The 26,061-nt window shown below is 33.2% G+C and overlaps 1 protein-coding gene across 3 annotated transcripts in view; it reads right to left on the reverse strand.

Annotated features, from left to right (window-relative positions):
* Window positions 1-2,661: 2,661 nt before the first annotated feature.
* Window positions 2,662-26,061, reverse strand: part of LOC106614761 (streptococcal hemagglutinin) — a 256,841-nt gene continuing 233,441 nt past the window's right edge. For all 3 annotated transcript variants that reach the window (XM_036370143.2, XM_014230661.3, XM_036370142.2), the window contains 5 exons: window positions 8,361-8,523; window positions 8,016-8,245; window positions 7,714-7,917; window positions 6,012-6,262; window positions 2,662-5,858 (listed from right to left, as the gene is read on the reverse strand). In XM_036370143.2, the coding sequence (XP_036226036.2) occupies window positions 5,852-5,858; window positions 6,012-6,262; window positions 7,714-7,917; window positions 8,016-8,245; window positions 8,361-8,523 (855 nt within the window). In that variant the 3' untranslated portion in view covers window positions 2,662-5,851. The remainder of the gene's footprint in view (window positions 5,859-6,011; window positions 6,263-7,713; window positions 7,918-8,015; window positions 8,246-8,360; window positions 8,524-26,061) is intronic.

A 26,061-nucleotide genomic window follows, 5' to 3' on the forward strand; every position in this document is an offset into this window, starting at 1 on the left:
CAGAGCAACGTATAAGATACGTTCTCTGATGAAAGAGAGAGACAAACAAAATCAGCTGTTGTGGCCAGAGAACGTATAGAGTCAGAGAGAGTTCTCTCACGTACAGAGAACGTATATTCTCTGACCAGAGTCAGAGAACGTATGATATATCTGCAGAGAACGTATATGATAGAGAAGCAGAGATCGTATACGATATACGTTCTCTGATATCTGTCTATAATATACGTTCTCTGGTTTGGGATGCAACTCTGAAATTGTCGGAAAAGCAGTGCAATTAAATTTTGTTTTTTTCCGATAAGGTTTAAAAATTTAGTTGCCTTTATTGGTAAAATATTAAAAAATCGTACATATATTATATATTTTGATATATGTTTGCTATAGAATAAATGTAACTATATGTTACATTTCCATTTTACGCATTATTCATATATTTCATCGTACTAGTGTATTGTCATTTGACCAACGATTTGCATATTTTTCATATTTCCAAGAGCTTTATAAATTTTCTTTTTATTTATATAACCATTTTTGTCTGCGTTGGCGTTTAAATATTAGAATCACCTTTAATAGATATAAAACAAAAACATTTTAACACCGCACTGCCATACCGGCCTAAAAATTTGTAGAGTACTCATACGCCGTGGGTACCCGACTGTTGCTTTACATTAGTTACGGTTGGTATTGAAAATTTTTATACTTCGTACAGTGTGCGTTAAGTTTGCCACGAAGTTTGTAACATCTAGACGGAATCTTTGCAGACCCAATGAAATGTATACATGTATAAGTGATCAGTGTGACGCGCTGAGTCGATATATGTCCGTCTGTGTGTATGTAAAAACGCGAACTAGTCCCTCATTTTTTTGAGATATAGACCTGAAATTTTGCATACGTCCTTTTCTCTCAAAGAAGCGGCTCCTTCGTCGGAACCGCTGATATCGGACGGCTATATCATATAGCTGCCATACAAACTGATCGAATAAAATCAAGTCCTTGCAAAGAAAACTTTTTTTATTTGATGAGGTTTATTCACAAAATTTGAAAAAATATATATTAGCCAAGGCATTGCTATAATATCTGAACAAATTGTTCAGATCGGACCACTACAGCATATAGCGGGCATACAAACTGACCGTTAAAAATACATTTTTCTTTATTTTAGATATATTCATTTATAAATCTGCAAAAATGCTTACCTTTGTTCACATGCTTCGTTTACAAAAATGAAAATACCAATTTTTTCATCCACATTTTTTGTGTATTCTTTATTTTAAATTTCAATTTTGTTATATATGTAAATTTTTACATGTATATACTATATATATTTATATATAATTTATTTAGTTAAATACATTTACAATTCTAAATAAGTATTTCCGTAATTAAGATCGGCTAAATCGAGAACAATACAATCAATCAATCAATCATCGGTATTAGTGTCTAATAGTAGCTGAACTTGTGTACATACAATAATGATCATTAAAAACTAAACAAACTTATATATATATATAATTTTCTAATTACAGAAATTCATTAAGCAAATACAATGCAGTATTTGTTGACACACACATTGTTGTTGTTGCTTCGCAATTTTTTTGCCATGAGGCGAGTACAAACAATTCAAACAGCGACTCAAACCACATACAAGCATACAATATCTAACTTTAGCATACTTTCAACAACTTTTAAACACGCATGTACATACATACACTCCTCCATATGCATTTACACGCATACATACCTACATATACACATGCAGATGCATAATTTTCAGTTTTCTCATCTGTCTATAATAAATTTTGTTCTTTGCTATACGAATTGATTATATGTAAATTAATTAACTACATACATATGCTATATATATATAAATATGTGTTTACGCCGTATACATATTTATATACGTCTGTTTATGTATTATATCATACACTTCATATGCATTTCGAAATATTTATTTATTATTTTATGCTAATAATAATATTTTATTAAATATATCTTCATATATAACTGATTGTGTTTACATATTTACTTGTATATGAGCGTGGCTAGCTATAATTTCATTTAAATAAGCTAATTGCTAGGCTATGTAACTATGTATATAAGCTTAGTATATAATTATTTTTATAGTATATACTATATTATAGTATTAATAAGTTTTAAGTGAAATATTTTCGTTAAATGTCTTTAATTTTTATTTTTTTTATCGATTTTGTTTTTACCTTTTATTTTTAGCTTAATAAATTATATACATATATGTATATTGTTTTAGCTGCAGTGCTATATATTTGCGCTTATATTTTAGTAGTGCTATTATATTGATATACATATAGAACAACGTATATGCGCTGTCGAAATATTAACGGTTATAATAAAATAAAATTACATTTCAGAGTATGTGTAGTTTTGTAATACTTTATAGTTTATAGTTAGTTAGATGTAGGGCAATTTAATAATATTTTTAAATTTCAAAATTATTATGTCGTTATTTACATATATAGTATATGTATGTACGTATATTAGGGTGTCTGTTATTAGCCAAGAAGTTTCCCTGAAGTTTCAGTTTTTGTCTTAAAAAATCATAAATGTAAATAACTTCTTTATTTTCAATTTAAACCATGCCAAAATCCTTTTACCTTTTCCATGTATTTTATATAGGATTTTTAAATATTTTGTAAGTAAACCTACAACCTTGAAGAGAGAATATTCTAACACAAAATTTAGCGCATTAAATAAAGTTCGTGATGCATTTTTTCGCTACTTTAAAAGTTCTAAGCAGTTAAAATTATACATCAAGTGTACTGATCATGCATAGGGTACCATGGCGTATGAGCAACACAGAATTTCATTCACTTGTATGAATGCTCAGTACATTTGATGCATAACTTTAAGAAGGTATAACTTTTATACGAATGTTTTTATGAAAAAGTCATCAAAACCTTTTTTGCAGAGCGGAAAATTTTGTATTGGAATATTCTCTTTTCAGAGTTGTAAGTGCATTTTTTTTTAGAGATAAATATATAAACAAAAAAATTTAAGATATGGGAAAGGTAAATTGATTCAGACACGGTTTAAATTGAAAATATAAAACTTGTTTCTGTTGTATAATTTTTTAAGGCAAAAACTGAAACTTCGGTGACATTTGCAAAAAAAAAAAATCAACTGAGAAAGTAACGGACACCCTAATGTATATACAGTTGCTCTAATAAATAACGGTTGAAAATGAAGTCGAAAGTAGTTATATACTATATATATATATATATATACATTTCTTTGTTATATACAATCAACAAATCAAAAAAGCTTTCATTTAGTAATATTTAATATAAATACTTGAATCGTTTGTTCATTAAATGCTAATTTATTATTAATTTTTTTGTTTCATATAAAAAATGAGTGCTTTCTATACAATTGTGTAACATTAAACTGCTTTTAACACACATAATTTTTTAAATTTATTTTTTCACTTATAAAACATTTGCAAAGTTTGGCAAAGCATTTTTGTAGAAAATTATTGCAAGCTTGGGTTGTACTAAGGGTTTTTCTGCACACAAGTTGCTTGTGTTTGACATTTTTCCATTTACTTTTCAAATAACAGACACGTATTTCATAAACTGTTTATCAATACATTCTTTGTTTTTGTTTGTGTTTCTCATTAACAAAGCAAACCATATTTTCACGTTTTTTTAACTTTATTTTAGCTATCGATTTGCTTAAAATAATAAAAAAAACATTCATTACAAATCAAATCACTGTAAATATCACAATTTAGTTAACGCATAATGCATACTTAACGTACAATACATACATAAGTATATATGGATATACAAGCATTGTACATACATATGTACATGGATATAATCATACACTATAGTATACATGTAACACCCTAATGTCTAATTTGATTTTCTGCGCTCAACACTATCGCTGTAATGATAATAATCGCTTATTTGCACTCTTTTGTAGAGTACCGTTAGCGCATACCTCAAAGAATAACTCATTCAACATAGAAGTTGCCTCAACAATAAAGAGCGCGCTTGTTGAGCTCAAATGTGTGGGTCGCTGAGGGTACACTGAGAATATTAATTTTTTTATTTTTATTTTTATAAATTGTTTCGCTTGTATTCATATCGACTAATTGATTACATATTTTAGTTTTCAATAAGATTTTTCACAATTTCTTGAAATTAATTACTTTTCACGAAATTCAGCGTGGAACTAACTAACTCCCAAATATATCGGTCGGTGAGCGTACTTTGCAAAAAAAAAACATATATTTTATTTCTACAACTTTTTAACGCATTTTCGCGACTATTTGACATATTTTAGTTTCAAATAACTACTTTGTAATTAAAAAAAAAATTTTTTTTCGAATACTTTCAAATACGTGAAAAAATTACTTCAAGGAATACATAAAAATGTTAGGGTGACTCTTAAATATAAGAAGTACAGTTTTGCAACAAATTCTTTTTACACTTTCATATACACTACAAGTCAATTCTATTACATATATTCGAAGGTATAATTTAAGGCTCAATTATATATAATTAGGGTAATCCGAATTTTTACATTCCTTTGCTACATCTGAATCGATTTAATTTAAAACATAACATATAAATTCTTCAACCAAATTAGTGTTAGTACTGATTAAGTACGAGAGCCCGAATAATTCATTCCTATTATTTTCAAGGCCACCCTAATGTACATAAGCCCTATGGAAATTATGTAATGTAATAAAAATGTTGATGTGCAGACTTTTTGATGCTTCGATAGTTCCAGCAAAAAATAAAATTTTTAAGAAAAATTAGCAAAATATCGATAAAAGCTAAAAATCCAATTTTTACGTCGAAAAAATGAAAAAAAGCAGAGCTTTTAAAAATGTAAACAATATCTGTGTTCAAAATTTTATGTTTAAAAAAGTAATTGCTTCTTCTTTAGTCATAAGATATTAGGACTGCTTAGTTTTTCCTTTTTGTTAAAAAGTTGTAAGCCTATTTTAAGGTGTTGCCACTTTGTTGTAAGAATATGAGAATAATTTTTATGAAAAAAATTTTTTGGAAGCGATATAATTTTCATATTAAATATTATATATTTTCGTTTTAATAATTTTTTAAATTAAAATTTCCAATTACTTTTCGAATTAGTACGAAATTTATTTCAACTAAAAAAAGGTTTAACTAAAATGCATGCCTAGCAAAAAAACGAAGTAGTAAAATATTCATAAAAAAAAATTTATTAAAATTTCATGGTAAACCAAAAAAAGCAATAAAAAAAATCCATGTAAAAAATAAAATTTTGTATAAACTTCTTTAAAATCCAGTATACCTTTTACATATTTAAAAAATATGTGTGTAACAAATAAGTCTTCTCATGTGCATATATTTGTAAAAATTCGTTAATTACTTGTATGTAATGCATGAAAATAAAAAGCCAATCAGTATTGATTCCTCCACAAATCCCTCGTCATTCAACATGCAGTTAATATTTGTGTTTGTTGTTGTTTATTGCATATCGGAAGTGAAAAATATTGTTTTACGTTTTTTGGGATTTCGCATTTTTACACTTCGCAACATATTTATAATTTTAAACAAATAACTTTGTTAAGTCGGTTAAGGCTTTTGCTTATTCTGTGTACTCGTTTTTTACTTTTAGCTAACTATACATACACATCGATACATATGTACTGATATTAATATTGTGATACATATTATATAAAATCATCAAATAAGTGGTTCGCAAGTGACTTTTTTACTTTAAACATTTCCCGTTATGTTATGAATAGAACTTCAGAATTGCCTGTTAGTTGGATGGTGTCTTACATTTTTGGTCCAAATTCGGGTTTTCGATGCGTCGAAGCCTTCTAAAGACTGAAAATACGAGAGAATATGAAATTATGTATTATTTATTAGAATTAGAATATATTATATATTACAAGTATATATATGGTATAAAACCATAATAAAAAGTATAATAACTGTATAAAATTCTAAAACAAAAGATATCAGTAGTCAGTTGCTTACCTTTGTAACGCTGTCGCCTCGTCCAGCTCGGCATCTCCCTCATCGATTCTTGCACCGCTACAGCTACGACATTTACAACATATAATACAGGGTGCCGCCAGCAGTAGCAGTGGTGAAGCGACCAATAACAATATACCGAAACCGGCAAAAATGCCAATTACTTGTGCTCTATGCCACACCACAGAGGCACGGGAATGTCCGAGCTTGTTTTTACATGGACCACGATCATAGTGACGCAACAGAAAGTCGTCCTGTAAGGAGGGAAGAGAGAGACAAATATTTTTGAAGAGAAATTGGAAGAGTGAATGCTTAGTAGTATTTATATATAGGTTGAACGTGTAATGTCAAATGTAGAGTCGTGGTAACGAGAGTAGGGCAAACACTTTTTTCAAAGATTTTTTTAAATTAATTTTTTTTCAAAAACCAACCTAATACTTTCATATTTAGCGCATAATTATATAATTATTATATTTTAACAATTTTCACACTATATATATTGTTTCTGGATAGAGGATCAAATCCCTCAGGCTTTACGCTGAACCTAAACACTTAATTCTGAGCGAATGAATTTTCATAATTGAAGTTTTGAATTAGAAAATTTAATTTCGAATATATTAATAATATATTTTCGAATAATAGATCGGAGTATTCGATAACAAAATCACAGAACTTGTAAAAATATGACGGAGATGGTCGAAGAAACTTCATATGTGTAACTTTAGACCTAAGAAATTGGCTATCAATCAGACATGATCCAAGCAGTATATATCAGAACCCACTATCTATCTTAGGCTAGGTTAAGTGGCTGATTCCTCAAGATGGCGGGGGATCACACTTAGACTGCTAAGTACTGTACATTGTGAAGTCAGATAAAAATTGCGGTATTTGAATATTAATTATCGACAAAGCGCCTTGAATCTATCACAAATCTGCTTAGTTACTTTATTTCTATTTCCGCTATTTCACTTGGTTAACAAAAAGTGTTAGATCTGAGGTATTTTAGGCTTGATCTGACAAAGGCGGGACATTTGAGAAAGAAGTGTTGAAATGATCTTCTTCCAAGCAGCTTATGCAACTGACATATGGTATAATTTGCAATCGTACCACATGAATTCCGATCGGGTAGTGTCCAGTTCGAACTCTTATACCTGCTGAAAGTTGAACTGCGCTGAAAACGAGGAGCTCACTATAGATCTTACGATTTTCTTCAGGCCAGAAGGATCTTACGACCGCACAGTATCTAACCGGCGCTAGCCAAGCTCGCCTGAGGCCCATTCGACCAGTAGAGCACCGCAAGTAACCAGTCAAGCTTCTACCCGTTACCTTCTGCGGAAGTATCTAACCTAGCAAGCTCATCAGCATTGCAGTTTCCATCAATTCCACTATGGATTCCACTCAAACCAGTCTAGTCATGAAGTAACTCGATGCCAAAGATAAGGAGTCGAGACATCCTTTCATTCGATTGGAGATTAGTATGTTGGTCGGTCCGCTTCTTGACTTTCATCATCAAAAGCGAAAACTTAAAAAAATGCCGGTCATTATATTCTTAAGTACCGCAATTTAGGCTAAAAACGAACACTTAGAGCCCATAAATTAAATCAACTAATAATGGTTTTTTCACTATCAACTCGGGTCATTTCGAAAATGTTAGCAAAAGTGCTCTACTATTTAAATATTTAACTTTTATTATGGATGTACTCACATCCAAACTGGCCAAACAGTACCAGCAGAAGACGTGCTTGCAACGTTTGCACATCATCTGCGCGCAACCCTCGTCCTTTTCGATGGGCACAGCGCACATGGGACAACACTTGATGAGGTCATTGTCGAAGGGTATGCCAATGTCATCCTGACCGTCCGCCACCAAGCGACGACTGTTCTCCTCGCAAGTCATGTTCGGATGCCACTAAAAAACAGAAAAAGCAACAAAATGTAAAAGGTAAAAATAACAAAATAATGAAAGCACAGTAGTTGGATGCTGAAGCGAGTGTCACAAGTACTTACCGCCTTCTTGCAGGCCGAGCAAAACTCATCTTTGCACGACGGACACTGAACGGCGCAGAGCGACTGTTGTGCGCCTTGACAGTCAGTGAAAGTGGCTGTGTGCGCGCCACCACTGCCACCACCGGTCGAGGTGGATGGTGTGGCATCGGAATGGGGACCCACGCCAACGAGGCAAACCGTTTCGCAGCCAGCGCGCGGACACCAGGTGCGCGTCTTATCCATTTCGATTTCTAAACGAAAGAAGATGCAAAGAACAGAGTTGAATTTAATATTTTTTTAAAATCTTTTTTATATATGGCAGCGGAATTTTTAGGTTAAGACCGCCAATAACAACAAATAAGTCACCTTTATTGAGTCGGTATCGATGGTGCTTCTTCATCAGATTGGTTGTCGTCAAGTTGGCGATTTCGGGTAGTGTCATAATGCCTTGCGCCGGGCATTGGGCATCGGGACACGAGATCTCGTAAGCGCCTTCGGTAATTTCAAAGTCCACATAGGCCTTCATGCACTGTAAAGAGAAAGAGCGACAAAGAGTGATGGAGCAATTATGAAAATTATTTTTTGAAGTGTTGCCAAATTAGTGTTGTCATTATACAAATACAAAACAACAACAATAATAACAAGAGTGTCATTATACAAATACAAAACAACAACAATAATAACAAGAGTGTCCAAATTGAATTGCAAAGTGGCGTCTGCAATTATGCACCAGTGGTGGCCATTACAAATTTAAAAGTTTCAAGTTTCTATGGCTACAAAAAACAACAACAGCAATACCAACAAAATAATAACGCAATCTGTGGACGATAATAAACTAACATACTAATTGCGGTAACGCAAAGGATGGATACAGTTTAGGATGCGTCTTATGCCTGCCACTCGCCACACACACACACACACACACATGAAAAAAGTTATTTCAAAACTTTTGCCGAACGGAAAAGAGAGAAAAAATTTGCTAAAACTTGTAGCTTAAAAAACTAACCACAAACTGGAAATTTCCGCTTCCGTTAGAAAAACTTCAGCTATGGAGCAGCAGCCGTGAGCGCGTGGAGTTGTAGTAGGTAAGTCTGGGCATATATCGAAGGAGAGGCGCTATATTGTTGCATGAAAAGATATTACAACGACATTGTAAAGCAGTAAAAGTTTGTTGCTGAATTTTTAGCCAACAGCAGCAATTTTCAAATGCGATTTCGGCCAACTGCTTACCACACCGAAAAAGAAAAACAAATTCCCTAGCCACACGGGCATTATGTAGCTTCAAGCAGTTGCTTCAGCAACAGAAGGCTTGTTTGATTTTGTATTTAATATTTTATTTATTTGTTTGAATTTTTTTATTTTAATTTTTTACCTTCTAATCTAATGTTCTCTTATCTGCTTACATTTCGAAATATCTAATATAAGGTCCAGCTGATTAATGTAAATTAAAGCATTTTTTGTTTATATTAGTATAGGAGTAAGATATCTTGTCAGTTTTCAGTTGCTAATACTCTCTCAAATATTGAGTTCCATTCGGTTTCCATCTCCTCTCCAAAATCTCATTGGCTTATTGATTGCATAGTTGAACCGTCAATTAAGGAAGTCATGGAAGCAGTTCGTTTTTTCAGCTTTTCAGGAGGTTGCAAATATTGCCTTAGAAATGCGTTCACACACCATCATTTTTGTTGCTGGTGGAAAGACAAATGGACTGAGTCGCTGATTCCTTTCCATTTTGAAAAATATTCCAAGGTGGCAATTGCGATCGGTTTTAAATGAATATTTACATTATGTTCGAAAATTCTAATTTTGTAATCTATATTTTGCATATTGTTTTTAAATATGCATAATATAATAAAACTATTTTAGAAAATGATGTTTAAGAAAAACAAAAATTTGCTAATGGAAAATATTTTGCGCACCGCACACTTGAAGCGTACAAGAATTTGAGAATGTGATATGAAAGGGAGTTCAGGAAGTGGTGCGAATTATGTTGCCGGTCTCGTGTCGCTCATGTGAATGTAGTGGGCAATACTAACAAAAACGAATTTATGCAAAAATTCGCAACAAAAATTCGCAACAAAAATGAGCAACAAAAATTAACAACAAAAATGAGCAACAAAATTCTTCCTGTGTAAAAGTGGTCTTATTAATTACCGGTGAGCAAATCTTAAAACTGAACAATGCTACTTCAAGCTAGATTCGTGTGTAAAAGATATCATAGTTTCTATATATATAGAAAGAATCGGTAGAGATTTTAAAATATCTAGATATGAATAATTTCAACACAGTATTTCAATTACTCCTACGAAGCAAACTTACTTTGACTGAACCCAATTGATCCAAATAGGAGCCATACAAATTCAGTATAGTAACGAAGATGATAACAAAATAAACGAAAAATCTTTTTGTTTACAAAAACGAAAAGGCTTCAACAAAACAACACCCGCCCATCAGCAATTACATGAATGGCAGTCGGAATTGCTCCCGAATAGAATTCAGTCCATTATTTGCCTTTATTCACTCTCAACAACTGGATTATCCACACACGTTTGTGAATCACTGCGAAGCGCTTAACTAAACTTTAGTGGCTATTTTTAGTTTCTATAAAAATAAACTGGAAATTGTTGCTTATTTTGGTCGTTGGAAATCAGTTGCTGTGGTGAAAAGTTTTAACCGTACAATGGCAATCAGCACAATGTTGGATTGCGCACTCACACACACACACACACGCATGCACACTCGTTCATGTGTATTGTAATGTAAATTGTGTGTGTGTGTGTGTGGCGTGTGTTTGCTGCACCTCTGCCTCGACACTCCATCACTGTCAGTGGCAAGCAGCGTTGCAACAAAGCAGTGCTAAAACCAATTACAATAATAACAACTGCATTTAAAGCGCTTGCTCGCATGGCGATTGAAAGCTTTTGTAGTTGCAACACCAAAGCTGTGCAGCTACAGTTGCTGTTATTAGTTTTCGCAAATGTTTACGTTTATTTGCAATTGTTGCATTTTATTTGATTGTCATTTTATTTTTATTTCATTATTGTTCGTTTTATTTCGTTTTGTAGCATAAAGCTTTATTTTCGTGCTTTAAAGGTGCTGAGTGAGTAAATGAGCTTCGGTGTGCGTGTAATATATATATATAAATATATTATGGTGAATTTGGTGCTATTATTGACTAATGAACTCACATCGAAATAAGAAAGAATGTAAACTTCGGTTGCACCGAATCTGGTATAGCCTTCACAAATAACGAAGTTTCCATACAAGCACTTGATTTTGATCGTTCCGTTTGTATGACAGCTATATGCTAGAGTGATCCGATCTAGACAATTTCTACAGATATTGTAGCGTTGTTATAAAAAATATTCTATGCCAAATTTCGTTACGAAATTTTGTCAAATGAAAAAGTTTTCCATTCAAGCACTTGATTTTGATTGTTCAGTTTGTATGGCAGCTATATAATATAGTGATCCGATATTGGACGTTTCGACAAATGAGTGTTCTCAAAAACTGAGTGACTATTAGTTGACGTATATACAGAGACAGACGGACGTGGCTTAGTCGACTCAGTTCATCACGCTGTTCATTATACATACATACACCTTAAAGGGTGTCTTTCTGGGTATTACAAACTTCGAGGCGAAATTAATATATCCTATTCAGGACACAATAAATAAGAACTTAGTTAATATGCAACTGGTATGAAACAAAGCTACTCGTATATAGAAATGTAGAAACGATTTTATAGAAGAAATGCAGCAAATTTTTAACTTGAAAGTCTTATATACCAACCGCGAGTCAGAGTATATAGTTTGAATAACTGTATGTTCTCAAGCATAGTTGCTATATTTTTACCTACTTTTTTATTGTTTTTTACAAGAATTCTTTCTTAATAAATATAAATTAAAACAAGATTTCATGCACAATTTGAAAGCCACTGTAGCCGAGTGGCTTGGAAGCTTCAAAAAAGATATTGACTTCACACATAATGTTTCTCAGCAAGCCATATAAAAGCTTTTAGTGCATTTTGGCATGAAAAAGCTTCTCATCAAACCCCTTAACTTTCCACAGGTGGCTTTAAAATCGAGTTAATTTATATATAAAATAATAAAAAGCTCGGTCAAATATAATATTAGTATTCCTTACAAAAAAAAATTTGGCATTTGGAATTAGAAATTTGTAAATTGTTTTCAATCAAGATTTTCGGGTCTACAAAATAAAAATAAAATATTTATGTGACATGACACCATTATAACAAAAAAAAAAAAAAAATTAAAATCCAAAAAAATTACAACCCTAATAGTCAGCGAATATTTACAAGTATAAATGATTTATTAAATTTTTTTCTAGATTCTACGAGTAATCACCACATTTGCTAATTTGCAATTCCCAGCACACTCAAGATTCTATTTATGCGATTTCGCCAACTGCTCAACCTATTAACAAGTTGACAGCTAAGAATTGCAATACTAACAGCGAACCACAGCGCTTGCAATCCAGCATGAAAAAAACTACTATCAGAATAAGGAATATGTAACTAAAAAGTGAACAGAAGAATGGTCAAATGTAAAACAGCCAGCAAAAGGGGGATACAAATCGCAAGCTAAACATATTAAGTACTCACATATGTGCGCACAGCTGTATTTTATTACATGCAACAATTGCAGCAGAGTGCCACAGCGCTAAGTGTGGTTGCAGTGCGTCGCAGTGATGGCGATGAAGGTGAAAAGTGCGCTTGCTAACGACAATATGCACCCCACAGCGAGCCGACCACTGAGGCAATCAGTAAATCCTGACTGACCGGCGAGTGTCGTGCGGCACGTAATATGCGCCTTGCTGACCACGAGCTGAGCTGTTTTTAGTTTTTGCTTTATTTTATTTTTATTATTACTTTTTTTCAACTTTTCTTATGTCTCCGATTGCTGTAGAATGCTAAGCGCGTAGTCGCCGAATGCCCCACTTTGCGCTGGCTGACCGATTTCCCTGGCATAAAGCTAGGCGCACGTCTCACTTGTATGTGTGTGTGTGTGTGTGTGTACACATGCATATTACATAAGACAAAAAAGCAAAGGAAAACAAAATGTGTGGGTTGCACAGCGCTTCGAACCACGGCACCCACCGTCTCTCGCTCATCACTGACCGCTTTCAGTTGTCCTTGCTGTGTGTGTGTGTGTGTGTGTAGCACGTTGCATGTTAAAATAACCATATATGCACCAGTTTTTGCTGCTGCTGCTTCTATCAATTTTTTTCCATGAGTCGCTGCCACGTGTGACTTGCATCTCAATGTGAACGCTGACTCAGTGGAAAATTCATTTATGCACACACATACAAACAAATACAACACATATGTTATATATATGTATATATAGCGCGCCAGCAAACAATATTCTTTCACATTTATTCATCATCCAGCAGCAAAGGGAACTCGCTAGTGAAGCTAGGTCCAACTATTTTTACTTTTGCTTGTTTTACTGTTTTTTTTTTCTTTCCTTCATTGAGGCAAGTAAGGGTCAGGTCAGTAAAAGCGCCCTTTTCTTCGTTTGGCTCGTATTCGCTTCGTTGGCTGATCAACTGAGCTTGCACAAAAACTGTTAAAGAAAATATATTTGCGCCACTTACACACAAAAACAAAAACAGAAATATATATATAAAAAGAAAAGCCACAACAACAGTGAAGTGCTGTAGCTGAAGCCAGTCAAGTTTAGTTGACGAACTGTTTGCATTTTGCATCTGTGCAAATACAAATATATTTATTTTATTTGCTTGCGTTTTTCTTCTCTCTAACAACACTAACGAGTTATTATCGTTGTTTGCGTTTGTAGTTTGTCATTATTTGCCATTCTTGTTGGCCGGCATCCATCTGCTGCGCGACCCTCATGAATACCAAGCAAATGCGTTTGTATGTGTTTGGCGAGCGTGCTTTCGGCTTTTGCGTCCACATACTGCATCACCAAGTCTACTCCATTAACTTGTCTCTACACACACACACATACATACGCATACATAACTGTAAGCTAGTCCTTATGGCTGGCATTGTACTGCATATCTTCATTCATTCTGCCGCTGAATTTGTCCACATGTTTCACTTACATTCTTTATGCTCGGCACGTTTCGCCAGCATTCCATTGTAGTTACGCATATTTTCTGCGTGGAAAAGCACAACATTTATTTATATTATATATAGATTTTAGGCAACAACAACATGGGCATTCAAGCTATTTTTGGCCTTTTTTGTCAAAAGAACAGTATGTAAGTAGTTCGTTGGAGTTTATATTTGACATTACTTACTGTTGTCTCATTATTTGCAAAATGATAAATTTTATTATGTTTTTGCTATTGGATTTTCGTTGGAAAGTTTGTGGGTGTCCTTCAAGAAATTTGTATTTAAGAAAGATCATATGATTTTTTTGCTAAATAATAACACCCGAATACAAATTATGTACACACTTTTGAATAGGAACACAAAGAGGTTTTCGTTTTTGTCCACAGGAGCCTTTCTTTTCTGTAAAATTACAACAACATCATCTTTTTAAGGGGTACATCTAGTGTGAAATAAAAAACAATTTACTTTTTAACATTTCGATAGGTTATACCTTTAAAAATAATATGCTAACATTATAAATCGATATCTCGAATAGTTTTTGAGTGACAGCATTCTAAATTGTAGTTGCAGAGTTCAATCAGTTTATCTTTAAATACGTCATTCTCAAAACATATTGTATTATATATGTAATGTCCAGTTTTTGATTTGATCAAAAATTGAATTGTGGCAGTCCAAAAACGACCAAATTTTTGGATAAAATTTAACTGTTTTTTTTTAAACAGCGCCATTTTGTAATTTTTAAATTTTTTTTGACCGTAGATCATTGTACGGACAATATCTTTTAGTAGAAAATTTGTTGGCTTTTAGGTTTCATCCACGGAGAAGACCTGAAACACTGCAATAGTGTAGGACCTTATTTTTGGTAGCGCCATCGGATATAGTCTGTATTTGGAAAATTATTTAATATTTGCTGCACAAATTTTACTGTGTATTCTTAAAATATGTTTAATTATACCCTTAAAATTTTAAAATAATATATGCAGTAGTTTTTTTAAGGTTTTGCTCCTTAACTAGGTGTGCTCCTGAACACTCTTTCTTTAGGAAAAGGCGAGATCCAATAAAAACATAGCATCAATCGAATGAGCAGTTAATATCTGAATGATATGTATTATATATACGAGTATATAATTATGCAACAGTGCACTGCTTAATAAGCAATTCGATAAACCCGAATTTTGAACAAAAAGGTTATCATACCTCCATTTTCCACATAATGGTTGTTTTAGGTTCACAAATGTAACACATACTATTGTAGAAGGCAGCGTAGGGCAACATATTCTTATTTTGATATAGCTGCTCTCTCACAATTCGACTCTTTATGTGTGGTGCGCCTGTTCTCTTTCGTTTGATATAGCAACAGGCGCATGCGGGCGAGTAGCGAGTGCTATGAGTTTTGAATATTTCGTAGAAACTGTTACACTATGAAATATTCATACAAAAATCCTGCCCATGCAGCTGTGGTCGAAATATTTATAAAAATCATATTTATCCGCCAATTTAGTTAAAACTAGAATTGCATGAACAAAATATTATTGTATATTGATGGAAAAATATTTCTTGAATCTTTTTTCTATATGTTCACAAGTATTATGTTATTATGCATATCCATTACATAGGCTAAAATACTTCTGGACTAATGCGTGGTTCTTTGTATTTATTTTGTAATAATAATAGTACACATATTCGATTAATTTGCTACACAAAACAATAAAAATATTTTTATTTTTATGCAAATTCTTTAATATTCTACAATTATGCCAAAACAAGTTTTCTGCAGTGCAGTGGTAACCCCCTTTATAATGTGATGTGTACAAGGACATTAAATTATTTAAGGATATTGCCCGTGTTATGTTGGGTGTAAATGTTCATACATATTATATATGGCATTGAGCCACGTGATACAGGACACCACAAGCATGAGGCAAGACATTTTTACAAAGCCAAAACAAATTAATTAATAAACGTGAGGAGAAAATGGATAAAATGAAGAAAGATGGCGAAAAGTGGGAGAAAAAAGAAAAGAAAAAATCGAAAACAAATGTTACACATACTTATGAACAGGTGCATAGGTAATTACATTTATGCATGTATCAAAGAACTTACAACCATAGCACATATATGCGTACATATTTACATGTATATGTACAAATATGTATGTATGCACGCCTTTCTTGAAAAGGTTGTCGTTTATGTTGAAATATTTTTGTTACAGATTTCATTTTGTATTTCTTTGCCTTTAATTATATATATTTTTTTTTTTTTTTTTTGTATATAACACAAGTGAGTCAGTCTGGTGTGACAGCGTGACAGTGTCATTAGGAAAGACACGCAGCAATAAAAAGCAGCTATAAAAGTTTAAGCACTTAATAAATGTACATCGAATTGTTGAACATTAAAAGTGGTCATAATTTTGGGTATGAATTGGTGTGCGTAACCAATTTGCATGCACACATACATATATGCATACAGTTATACTTGTATGGTACATATTTGTCAACGTATAATGAAAGGGGTGATTCAACCAACAAAACCCACTATGTATTTTTTGTTGCGATTTGTATAAGTACAATATATAAATATGTTTGCCTAAGCATAGAAAGTTTCATTTTCCAAAGTAAACAAATGTGACATTTAATATCCTTTCATATGCAACATAAAAATATATATACATACTCTTATTTTTGATGGAACACTCGTTAGGTTTCCTATTGTAATATAATAAAAGACCATGGCAATTTTATATTAATAGTCAGCAGTGGTTTTCCTTTATACCACGTAACAAGGTTGAATATTAGGGTCATACATATTTCTTCTCAAAGACAAAAATATGTGAATTTTAAACTTTTGCGTCTGGTCACCTTTGTCTAATATTTAAACAGTATGGACTCAATGTTCTATTTTTTTTAGCAATATATCACTCCGAAAATTTGTTTTTTAAATGTGTATTATATTTTCCAGTTAAAAATAACAATAAGTAAAATGTTGAACAGTAAGCATATTTTTGGACAAAAAAAAATTCTCATTTGGAAAAATCTGGAGTGTGCAAATCGTTGCATTTGACAGTTGTTTTATTACAGTACAGCCAATACTGAAATACATTTTAACATTTTTTTATTGATTCCCATTTTTTAATTATTTGATACAAAAAAAATAAAAAATAAATAAACAGGTTTAATGATATTTCAAACAAATTTTCTTGCTGAAAGTATCAATTAAAACTCAAAGTTCTAAAATTTTATAGTAAATTTCAAAATTTTAAATTTCTAAAAAACTAATATTTCAATACAAATATGAACAGTCCTCACAAAGTCAAACCGATTTGTAAACAAATTAATAAATATGTCTTGCATGCCATAAAAGGGTTTCCTAAATCAATGGTTGGAGGCAATCTATATAAAAGCCGCAGTTTCTGGGTAGCCACTTTGTGTTTCCGTCGCAGTTTGTCAAACATGCTTAAAAATTATTGCCGCTTCCTCTCACCGCTTCCGAAGTTCATGCACACAACTCGTGATTTTGGCTTCGTCTCGCATTCGTCAATTCTACACACTCGCACGTCACTAATGAAATTGAGGCAATCATGTTGAAGGAGTTCAAACACGAGCTCGTTCGTTGTTAGAAATTTGCATAATAGCTCCAAGTTCCGAAAGAAACGAGCACATACGCATTTAATGACCTTAAGGCGCTGCAGAAACATGTGAATATAAATATTATATATACATATATGCGGAATGTGTACATATGGGCATATACCAATATATATATTGACATTTGACTGTACATATGTTTTTCTTCTTGGCACCGTTGCTACAAGACATAGGTCTGCATTAAAATTTACGATTTTTGTGACGAAAGCATGGTTGTTGTATGAAAAATTTGTGTATGCACGTGCGTGAGTACCCTGTATATCATATCTTCGAATCATCCAATACATGAAATAAATGAAAATTTACCCAACGGAAAATCATATTCACTTCGCTTTATTATGGTGCCGATTCGGTTATATTGTGAATGTTGTGAGCTCTTCCTCAAAATAGATTAAAATAAATAAAATTGGCTTTTTGATTGTAATAACCAGCGAAACTACTTTCCTAAGACAGATTCTAGAAAATTGCGACATTTTATGGCCTTTCAATTAGAAACTAAGGGAGTGTCCACATCCAACTGATTTCAATACAAGCGCACACTTACTCACACAGTCACCTATATAAATATATATCTTTCATTTACTCATTCCCCGCTTTCGTGTTTCCACACATAATGTTTATCTTTGTCACCCATTTTCTTGTAGGCAATAAAATTACATTTGCTTTGTGAATTGCATTTATTTTCTTTCTCAAAGTCTGCGAAATTTTTCATTACTTTTCCATTGTTGTTTCATTGTTCCTTGTGTCGTTTTTTGTGTGCTTGTTGATTTTGTACGCTCGGCTCGGTCGGCTGGGTCGGCATTGTTGTCATTGCTGTTATTGCAATTACCTTTGGCTATTGCTAACCCTCTTGTGTTTTTGTCATTTGCTATTTTTTTTATAGTGCGATTACATATGTACATACATGCCCCAAATGTGGCACAATCATTTGGAAGGCTTTGTAAAAACTTAAGGATTTAAGGTGTCAACATAGAGAGTAGGGAAAAATACAATAGAAAAAAATATTTCTCGTTATTACACATATTGGAAAGAAATTATCAATCTGGACTTTTTAAGTATATATAATGTAATAATCTTTCTAATAAAAACAACAAAAACAATATTTCGTTAAGACGTTAGTGGTTGCTGACAGCAGAAAAATATATCAATAGACATAGAAGGGTTTAAAATTTTTAAAACCCTCCGTATCGAAATCAGTAAAGCCAGTGATTTTTTCATATTTCGATAGGTTATACCTTTAAAATTATCATACTAAAATTGATACATCATATAGGGTTTGGTTTACAGCCTTCTAAAATGTGGCCAATCAGTTCAATCAGCTCTGTTACAAAGACTTACCAGATTTTTAACTGAGCAAAAATCGAATTTGGGCAGGCCAAAAACGACCAAAATTTTAGGTTTACGACTATTTAGACCCCAAAAATAGATATATTTCTTATGTAGATTAATATATTTTAGGACTAATATATGCTATTGATATAATTGATAATATTTCTATCTATATCCAATATTTCTCAGATACCGTTGACACCGGTGTGCTTAAATTGAAGCTTTGAAACAGTTGGCAAACATTTTTCAAAAAGTTTTCCGATTTAAATTCAACGCAATCCTATTTAAATTTATATTCCTATTATATATTTTTTTTTGTTTTTTCTGTATTTAGGTATTAAAATATAATGTGAAATTAAGGGTACTGGCTACTTAGGCTTTCGTCCCAGTTATATTCATATTTTAGTTATTAAATTAATTGTTTATTGAGTAATTGTAAACTGGTGGCCACGGTTTTAAAAATATTTTAATGATAATGTATTTTATAATATTTTTTGATTCAAATTTTTTAAACTGTGCGCAACTTTTTAACTGTTTTGTTTGAAGTTATCTAAGAACCGCATTTGTTAGGTGCGTTAAAAAATGGTTTCAATACACTCTTTGCATTTGAGAGCCTCACTGTAGTCCAATGGTGACGGAACACAATTTTTTTTAAGTCGGTAATAAGTTTGTTTGCGGAAGTTTGAAATCAAAACTTATTTATATATTAACCACGAAATTAACAATATGAATGGCGGAGCATTGCTGCAACTTAAGCAGACGTTCGAATACTCTATACATATATTAAATGTGCCCACTATCTCTACCCAGGACCTAGTCGGTTTAGAGCGTCTTACTAACGTCAGCGGACGAACCTTCAAGTATATTTCTGAAAAAAAACTTATAAAGATGATCAGCCTTTTGGAACTATATTTCAACTTTTAGCTCGCCGCATATGGCTAATAAAGCCAACGCAAATAAGCGGAGTACCTCGAGCAAGCTTGTATATATATATGTATAGAAATGATTGAGAAACCAGAGAGCTCCGAAAATATGAAATAATAGTAAGGGTTCAAGTAAAACATGTAAAAACGTGTAATCACAAAAATTAATCAATTTCTAATATCACTTTGCTGAAAAAATGAAGAAACTTTCTCGCAAAAAATCTAAACATCAATCGAAGTATGTACGGCTTATAATGAATAAATGCCAACTGCAGGCAGTACAAGCGACCAAGGTAATGAGAAAAAGGTGTGAACTCATCAAAAATTCCAAAAGTGCTAACACACTCATTATATAACTATACATGTGTCTGCTTGTCTGTTCAACAAAAAAAAAATAAAAAATGTCAACTTTTTATGTTTTGCAGCTGTTAAATCTGTTTGCATATTTTTTTACAAAACTTAAATATTCACGCTTTGTTGCTGGAAAGTTGGAAATTAAAAGCGCAGAAAGCCTACGAAATGGCAACGACCACGAAACAGGAATTTCTCAAACAATGGAAAACCGCTTCGAAGGCAGAGACAGGCTCAAATTTTGCCAGTTTTTTACACGACATTCGTTGGCAGTTGAAAGATATGTATGTATGTGTGTGCTTGAATTTAATTAGGTTAATATTTGGATAATAAAATTAATTTATAACAAAAGCAAGCGGCGTGCACGATTTTTAAAATTATTGGTGTAATAAAAATTCTAAAGAAAGTGCTTCCATGAACGAGGGGCGAAGGGAAAACTGCAAGATAGAGTTAAAGCAAAAGTGATGCAAAAATTATATTTGTGGTAAATTCTTTATTTCCCTAGTTACTTATAGCGGACCAATTTTGAATAACTCTATATTAGTTGTAAATTCTTCTTCTCCGTCTTGATATTTTTTGCCGATGTCACACCACTTAGTTGTTTAACGGATCGAGTGATGTTAATTTCAATTTGTTTTACATTTACCTCTTTTTACTTTATAACTCATCACATCATTTCATGTTACGTCATGGCGAACTATCGCATGTCTCATCATATGACAATGTATTACATATCTGATACATATGACTTATCCTAGCATATAACAGCATTTAACTAAGTCATAACATATCGCATATCGGCACATCATATGACTATGTAATGACATCACATCACAAGACATCATATGACTATATCATAACTTAACACATTAAGTCACATCATATCATATATTCAATCTCTGCATCTGATGTCAGCTGATCACGCCACTTCTCGCCATATTACATAACATCATAACACATCGAATAGCATATATATTCATATCCCATCAAACTAATTATATTGCATTAAACTCATCATATCAAATCATACATTTCGCTCCACATCACGGCAAGTCATGTTATCATATCATAACGACCTTATTATTGTTTTATTTTTAGCATTGTTCTTGCATTATTTTTTTAATTGAAATTTACTTTTGAAAACAATTTCTAACAAAACATTTTCTAGCTTAACTATAGTTTTAAAGAAATATTATATAAGGTTTTCTCTTCCGCTGTAACGAATCTTAAACTGCCAAAAAAAATTCAAACTTTTCTAATGTCGCTTTAGTGCTTGTCAAGCTGGTGTGAATCTGCACTAGACATATGCTAATCTGCCTAGATAAATATCGTGCACCGCACCTTTTCATCAAAGGCTTCACCATGAAACATTTCCTACATATTTCATCACGCTTTGTTGCGTTAAATCGCATCTACGTGTGTTTTTCAACATTTTCAACCAGGGCAAGCCGCAGACATAGTCGCTGTCTTAGCGGCAACCTCAACCTCAACTTCTCTCTCCGCTTTGACCTTCTTCTATTTCTCGCACTTTACGCCTGCACTCTATGGACTTTCTGCCAGTGTCTTCGGTGGAAGGCGGTGAGAAGGTGCTACAAATGGGTTGGCAGAGCCACAGCACAGCTGGCAAGTCAAATATGGCGGCTACTATTTCCACGACAATGGCGACCAAGCTCGGTTAAGGCATTCAAATCCGCTTAATTAAAAGCGCTAAAGCGTGTACGTGCGCCTCAAAGGCGGCTAAAAAGACGACGCTACTGCACGAAAAGCAAGGTAAAAAGTACGAAAAAGTTGAATACGAGTAAGAAGAAGGCTAAGACGACTGTGGCATAAGTCACAGCTCTTTCTCCTGCAATTGCACACACACACACACAAACATAGGAATGCAAATATGCAAATGAGAACGCTGATGACGGTGAGCGCTTTCTTGGTGTCTTGTTGGCGACGCACCGTCTTTACTTTTTGTCTCTTTAATGTCGTTTAATTGCTGCAATAATTTAGCATTTAACTTTGACATAACTATCATTCAACTTGTTACCGCAGCTTACTCGGCCTTTGCTAAAACAAATACAGAAAAACTTCAGCACACAAGCCAGCGACGGCAACTGTGTTGATTGTCCTTGAACAAATAAAAAGTAGCGAATAAAAATGTCGTAAAGGTCTTAAGTGTCTTGGATATGGGCTAGTGGCGATTAAGAACCAAGCCAACGGTTATTTGTTCGGTATTACGGCCTCGTGCGACTATTTAATACCGTATTTGAGTACAATATCATAGAATTGAGAATACCGTTACTTTGTTGTATGTAAATGTTTTCGCTCTGCTTTTGCCTTTGTTGCTTTGTTGGTGTTGTCAACTAGCGCATTAATTGCGGTTAAGCGCTTGGAAAATTAAATTTTATTGCATGCTAAGCTTACGACCTGTTGAATTGTTGGTATATTGTTGTTGCCGTTGTGTGGGTGACAATTGTGTTGCGTTAATTTCGATCATTCAATTTAGTGAAATAGTATAATCGTGTATTGTCCTCGAAATGGCTGGCATAAATAATTGGAGTTCATTATTTCGATTATTTCATTATTTCACTTGTTCAGTTGAATATTAATTGATTTAGTTCATTAGTTTAGTAGAAACCTGTGATCGGGGGAATAAAGCTAAATAAATCGTGATCAATAGACATTAGCTTAAAAATATTGCTATGTGAATTCACAAGTTTTGCTAGAAAACCAAATTTAATTCAATCACGCATACAATTCAAAATAATTTATCAAAGAAGATTTTCATGGAATTTCGGCACAATTTAGATTTAACTTTCATGTATCATTAAATTGGGGCAATTTTCATTCCATTGAGTACAAGTCATCAGTTATGATTTGCTTGTTTCAGCTTAATAAAATTTCTACTATCAATCTGGTAAGAGGACTAATTTGTACCGTTTAGTTCGATAACTTCTTGCCATTTTGAAGATAATTTCATCATGCCACTGTCATAGAAACTCTCGTCCCTATTGGCAATAATATATAAGCTTCTCTTGAGACGAATTTCCCAACGGCAAATTCATTCGCTATAGGCAAGAACAGATAGTTAACACTTGGTGCTTGGTCCAGACTATACGTTGGAGGCATAAGAACCTCTCAACTAAGCTCCTGAAGCTTCTGGCTAGAAGCCTTTGACGTGTGTGACTTCGCCTTATTTTGATGAAACACAGTTCGTTTCTTCTAGCTAGTCTGGCGAATGTTTTCTTAAAACGGTTCCAAATGTTTTTTTGTGAAACAATGCTTATATGACGGTCGGAGTCAATGATTTCAATGTCTTTTTCGATAATTTCGACAATTGCCCTTCCAGGGTATGGTGCATCTGTGACATCCAAATTATAGGAAAGGAATCAAAATTTCAGATTCGCTGTTACAGTATCAGGTTTACAAACGCTGTTTATTTATATTTGTGGCTGGCCGTCTTTGGCGCGTGCATAAACAATACTGAGTCAAACAATCACAAAACTGACTGAAAATTATTTTTTAGTACTAAAACTTATTTTTCTAACGTTGTACTATAGCGGCAACCGATTGCACTAATACATCGCGAGATACAGATTGCTTAAGCCATGTATTGAAAAAATAATTGATATTAAAACATATTTTAAAGCAAATTATGTAAGCAGCATCAAAATATAGAATCTAATACCAATGTAGATTATCCGTGGTTAGAGCATGGCATCATTTAATACTGAAATTTTAAATACCATTAAGCACAGCGACCTTTGAGTAAAAAAAGGCACTGCATTGCGGAAATTCGTCGTCGCATTATAATTTAATGATTACTATTTTTACACACACACACACATACAAAGCGTTCACAGCAGCTCATCCATTTTCGTATCGAAAAATATTCGGTGCTCGGTTTCCGGCTCGTTGGCTATCGTTTTACTTTGACATCTGCAATATTTAAGCAAGTTTCGTGCATTTTGCTTAGCGGAAATGAGCTTTTACACCAATACCCCAGAAATGTGGCTGTGTGTACGAAAACTAACATATGCTCCAGTGCGCAACGCAAACATAAACACACACACTCAAACATGCATATACCGTTATTAATGCCACAAAACATTTTCGATTAAAATGCGCATTTCCGCCGTCCGTCAGCGGCAACGCCACCACAGCGGTCGCCGTTGCGTTACATTTTATTAAGCCAGAATAACACATAGAAATAGACAGCGGCAGCAGGAAGAGACGCATCGCAGCTAACCATTGAATCATCCGTGCCCGCAATCGCCACCACCACCACTTATCCAACGTCAGTCAATTGAATTTTGCTCGCATTTGTTCTCATTTATATGCGCGTGTGTTGGTGTGCATCTGCGCTAGTCCAACTTCACTTCCGTTTCCGGCTGTCAGATATTTTAGAATTCCATTGAAATTCAATTGATTGGAGTTGTACAAATGTAACTGTAAGCATTCGCACGAGCGTGTGGGCATCAGAATGCATGAGGAAAGTGAAGGTACTGGAGCACACACACAAACACACACAAATATGTATAATATACGACATGGATTGTTTTGGCTTCCATTGATGGATTTGATGTGAGTTGCTGTAAGCTTTTATACTCATCCATTGGTTGGTGAAATGTAATAGAGAACTCGGAGTTTTTGTTTTAAATTATCGGCAAAAATTCAATTCAATTCAATATCTGCGGATAGTTGTGCTGAAAATGATGGAGTGGAATACTCGAGTGTAAGGAAGGATAGTAAAGAGGCAAAAATATAGAAAAATGCCAATAATGTTATCGTGACGGACTGCTTGAGTACTCAGAGCATCTGTGTTTTGTTGCATATACCAAAAGGGATTATGGGAATGTTGAGAAATATTTTCCACGATTCAATTATGGGAAATGTGGTAAACGTGAGATTGCAAACTGGCATAAAACACTTTTTTCAGTTTTTTTTTTGTTAATTTGAATTTTAAACTTATATCCTTTAATAGATTATTATATTTTCTTAAAATAAAAGTTCACTTAGAGAACTAATTTGTAATCCTTAAAAGAGACACCCAGAAGGAAATGTCGGAGATCCTATAAAATAGCCGATTTGGTCGTCACCGTCTGTTTGAATATGCGAAAACTAGTATTTTAGTTTTTGAGTAATCGCTCTGAAATGTTGCACACGTTCTTTCCTCTCAATAATGCTACTTATTTGTCGGAACCACCGATATTGCACCACTAAGCATATATCTGCCATTGAAACTGATCGATTAATCTCAAGTCCTTGCATGAAACATTTTTTTATTTCACGAGATGTTCTCACGAAGTTTAGCCTGGAATATTTACCAAAGCAACGGTACAATCTTCGAATAAATAATATTAACTGGCAACGCCTAATTGTAGGCAATGTTTTATTTTACAATTATTTTTAGATTAGTCAATTAACTTTTATAAAACGTGGCAAGAACAGATGTGATTTCATTAACATACTAGGGCATATCTTGAAATAGTATATATAATATATAGGTAAATATGTTTGCTGATATGTAGAAGTAAAATTTGAGCTTAAAGGGACATCGAATGACAACGAGCTGAAATTGAATATAATTTTTTACTGTTTTTAAAGCCACTGTTGACCGTGAAGGCTCTAGCTTTAAGTTTTACAAATCACAAAATGAAAAATTTTACTAAATCACAACAAATCTTGAAAGCATATTTCAACTTTTTGCTTAGCTTTTCCTCCTTTTA

The sequence above is a fragment of the Bactrocera oleae genome, chromosome 4 (assembly GCF_042242935.1).
Source record: "Bactrocera oleae isolate idBacOlea1 chromosome 4, idBacOlea1, whole genome shotgun sequence".
In the NCBI taxonomy this organism is placed as follows: Eukaryota; Metazoa; Arthropoda; class Insecta; order Diptera; family Tephritidae; genus Bactrocera; species Bactrocera oleae.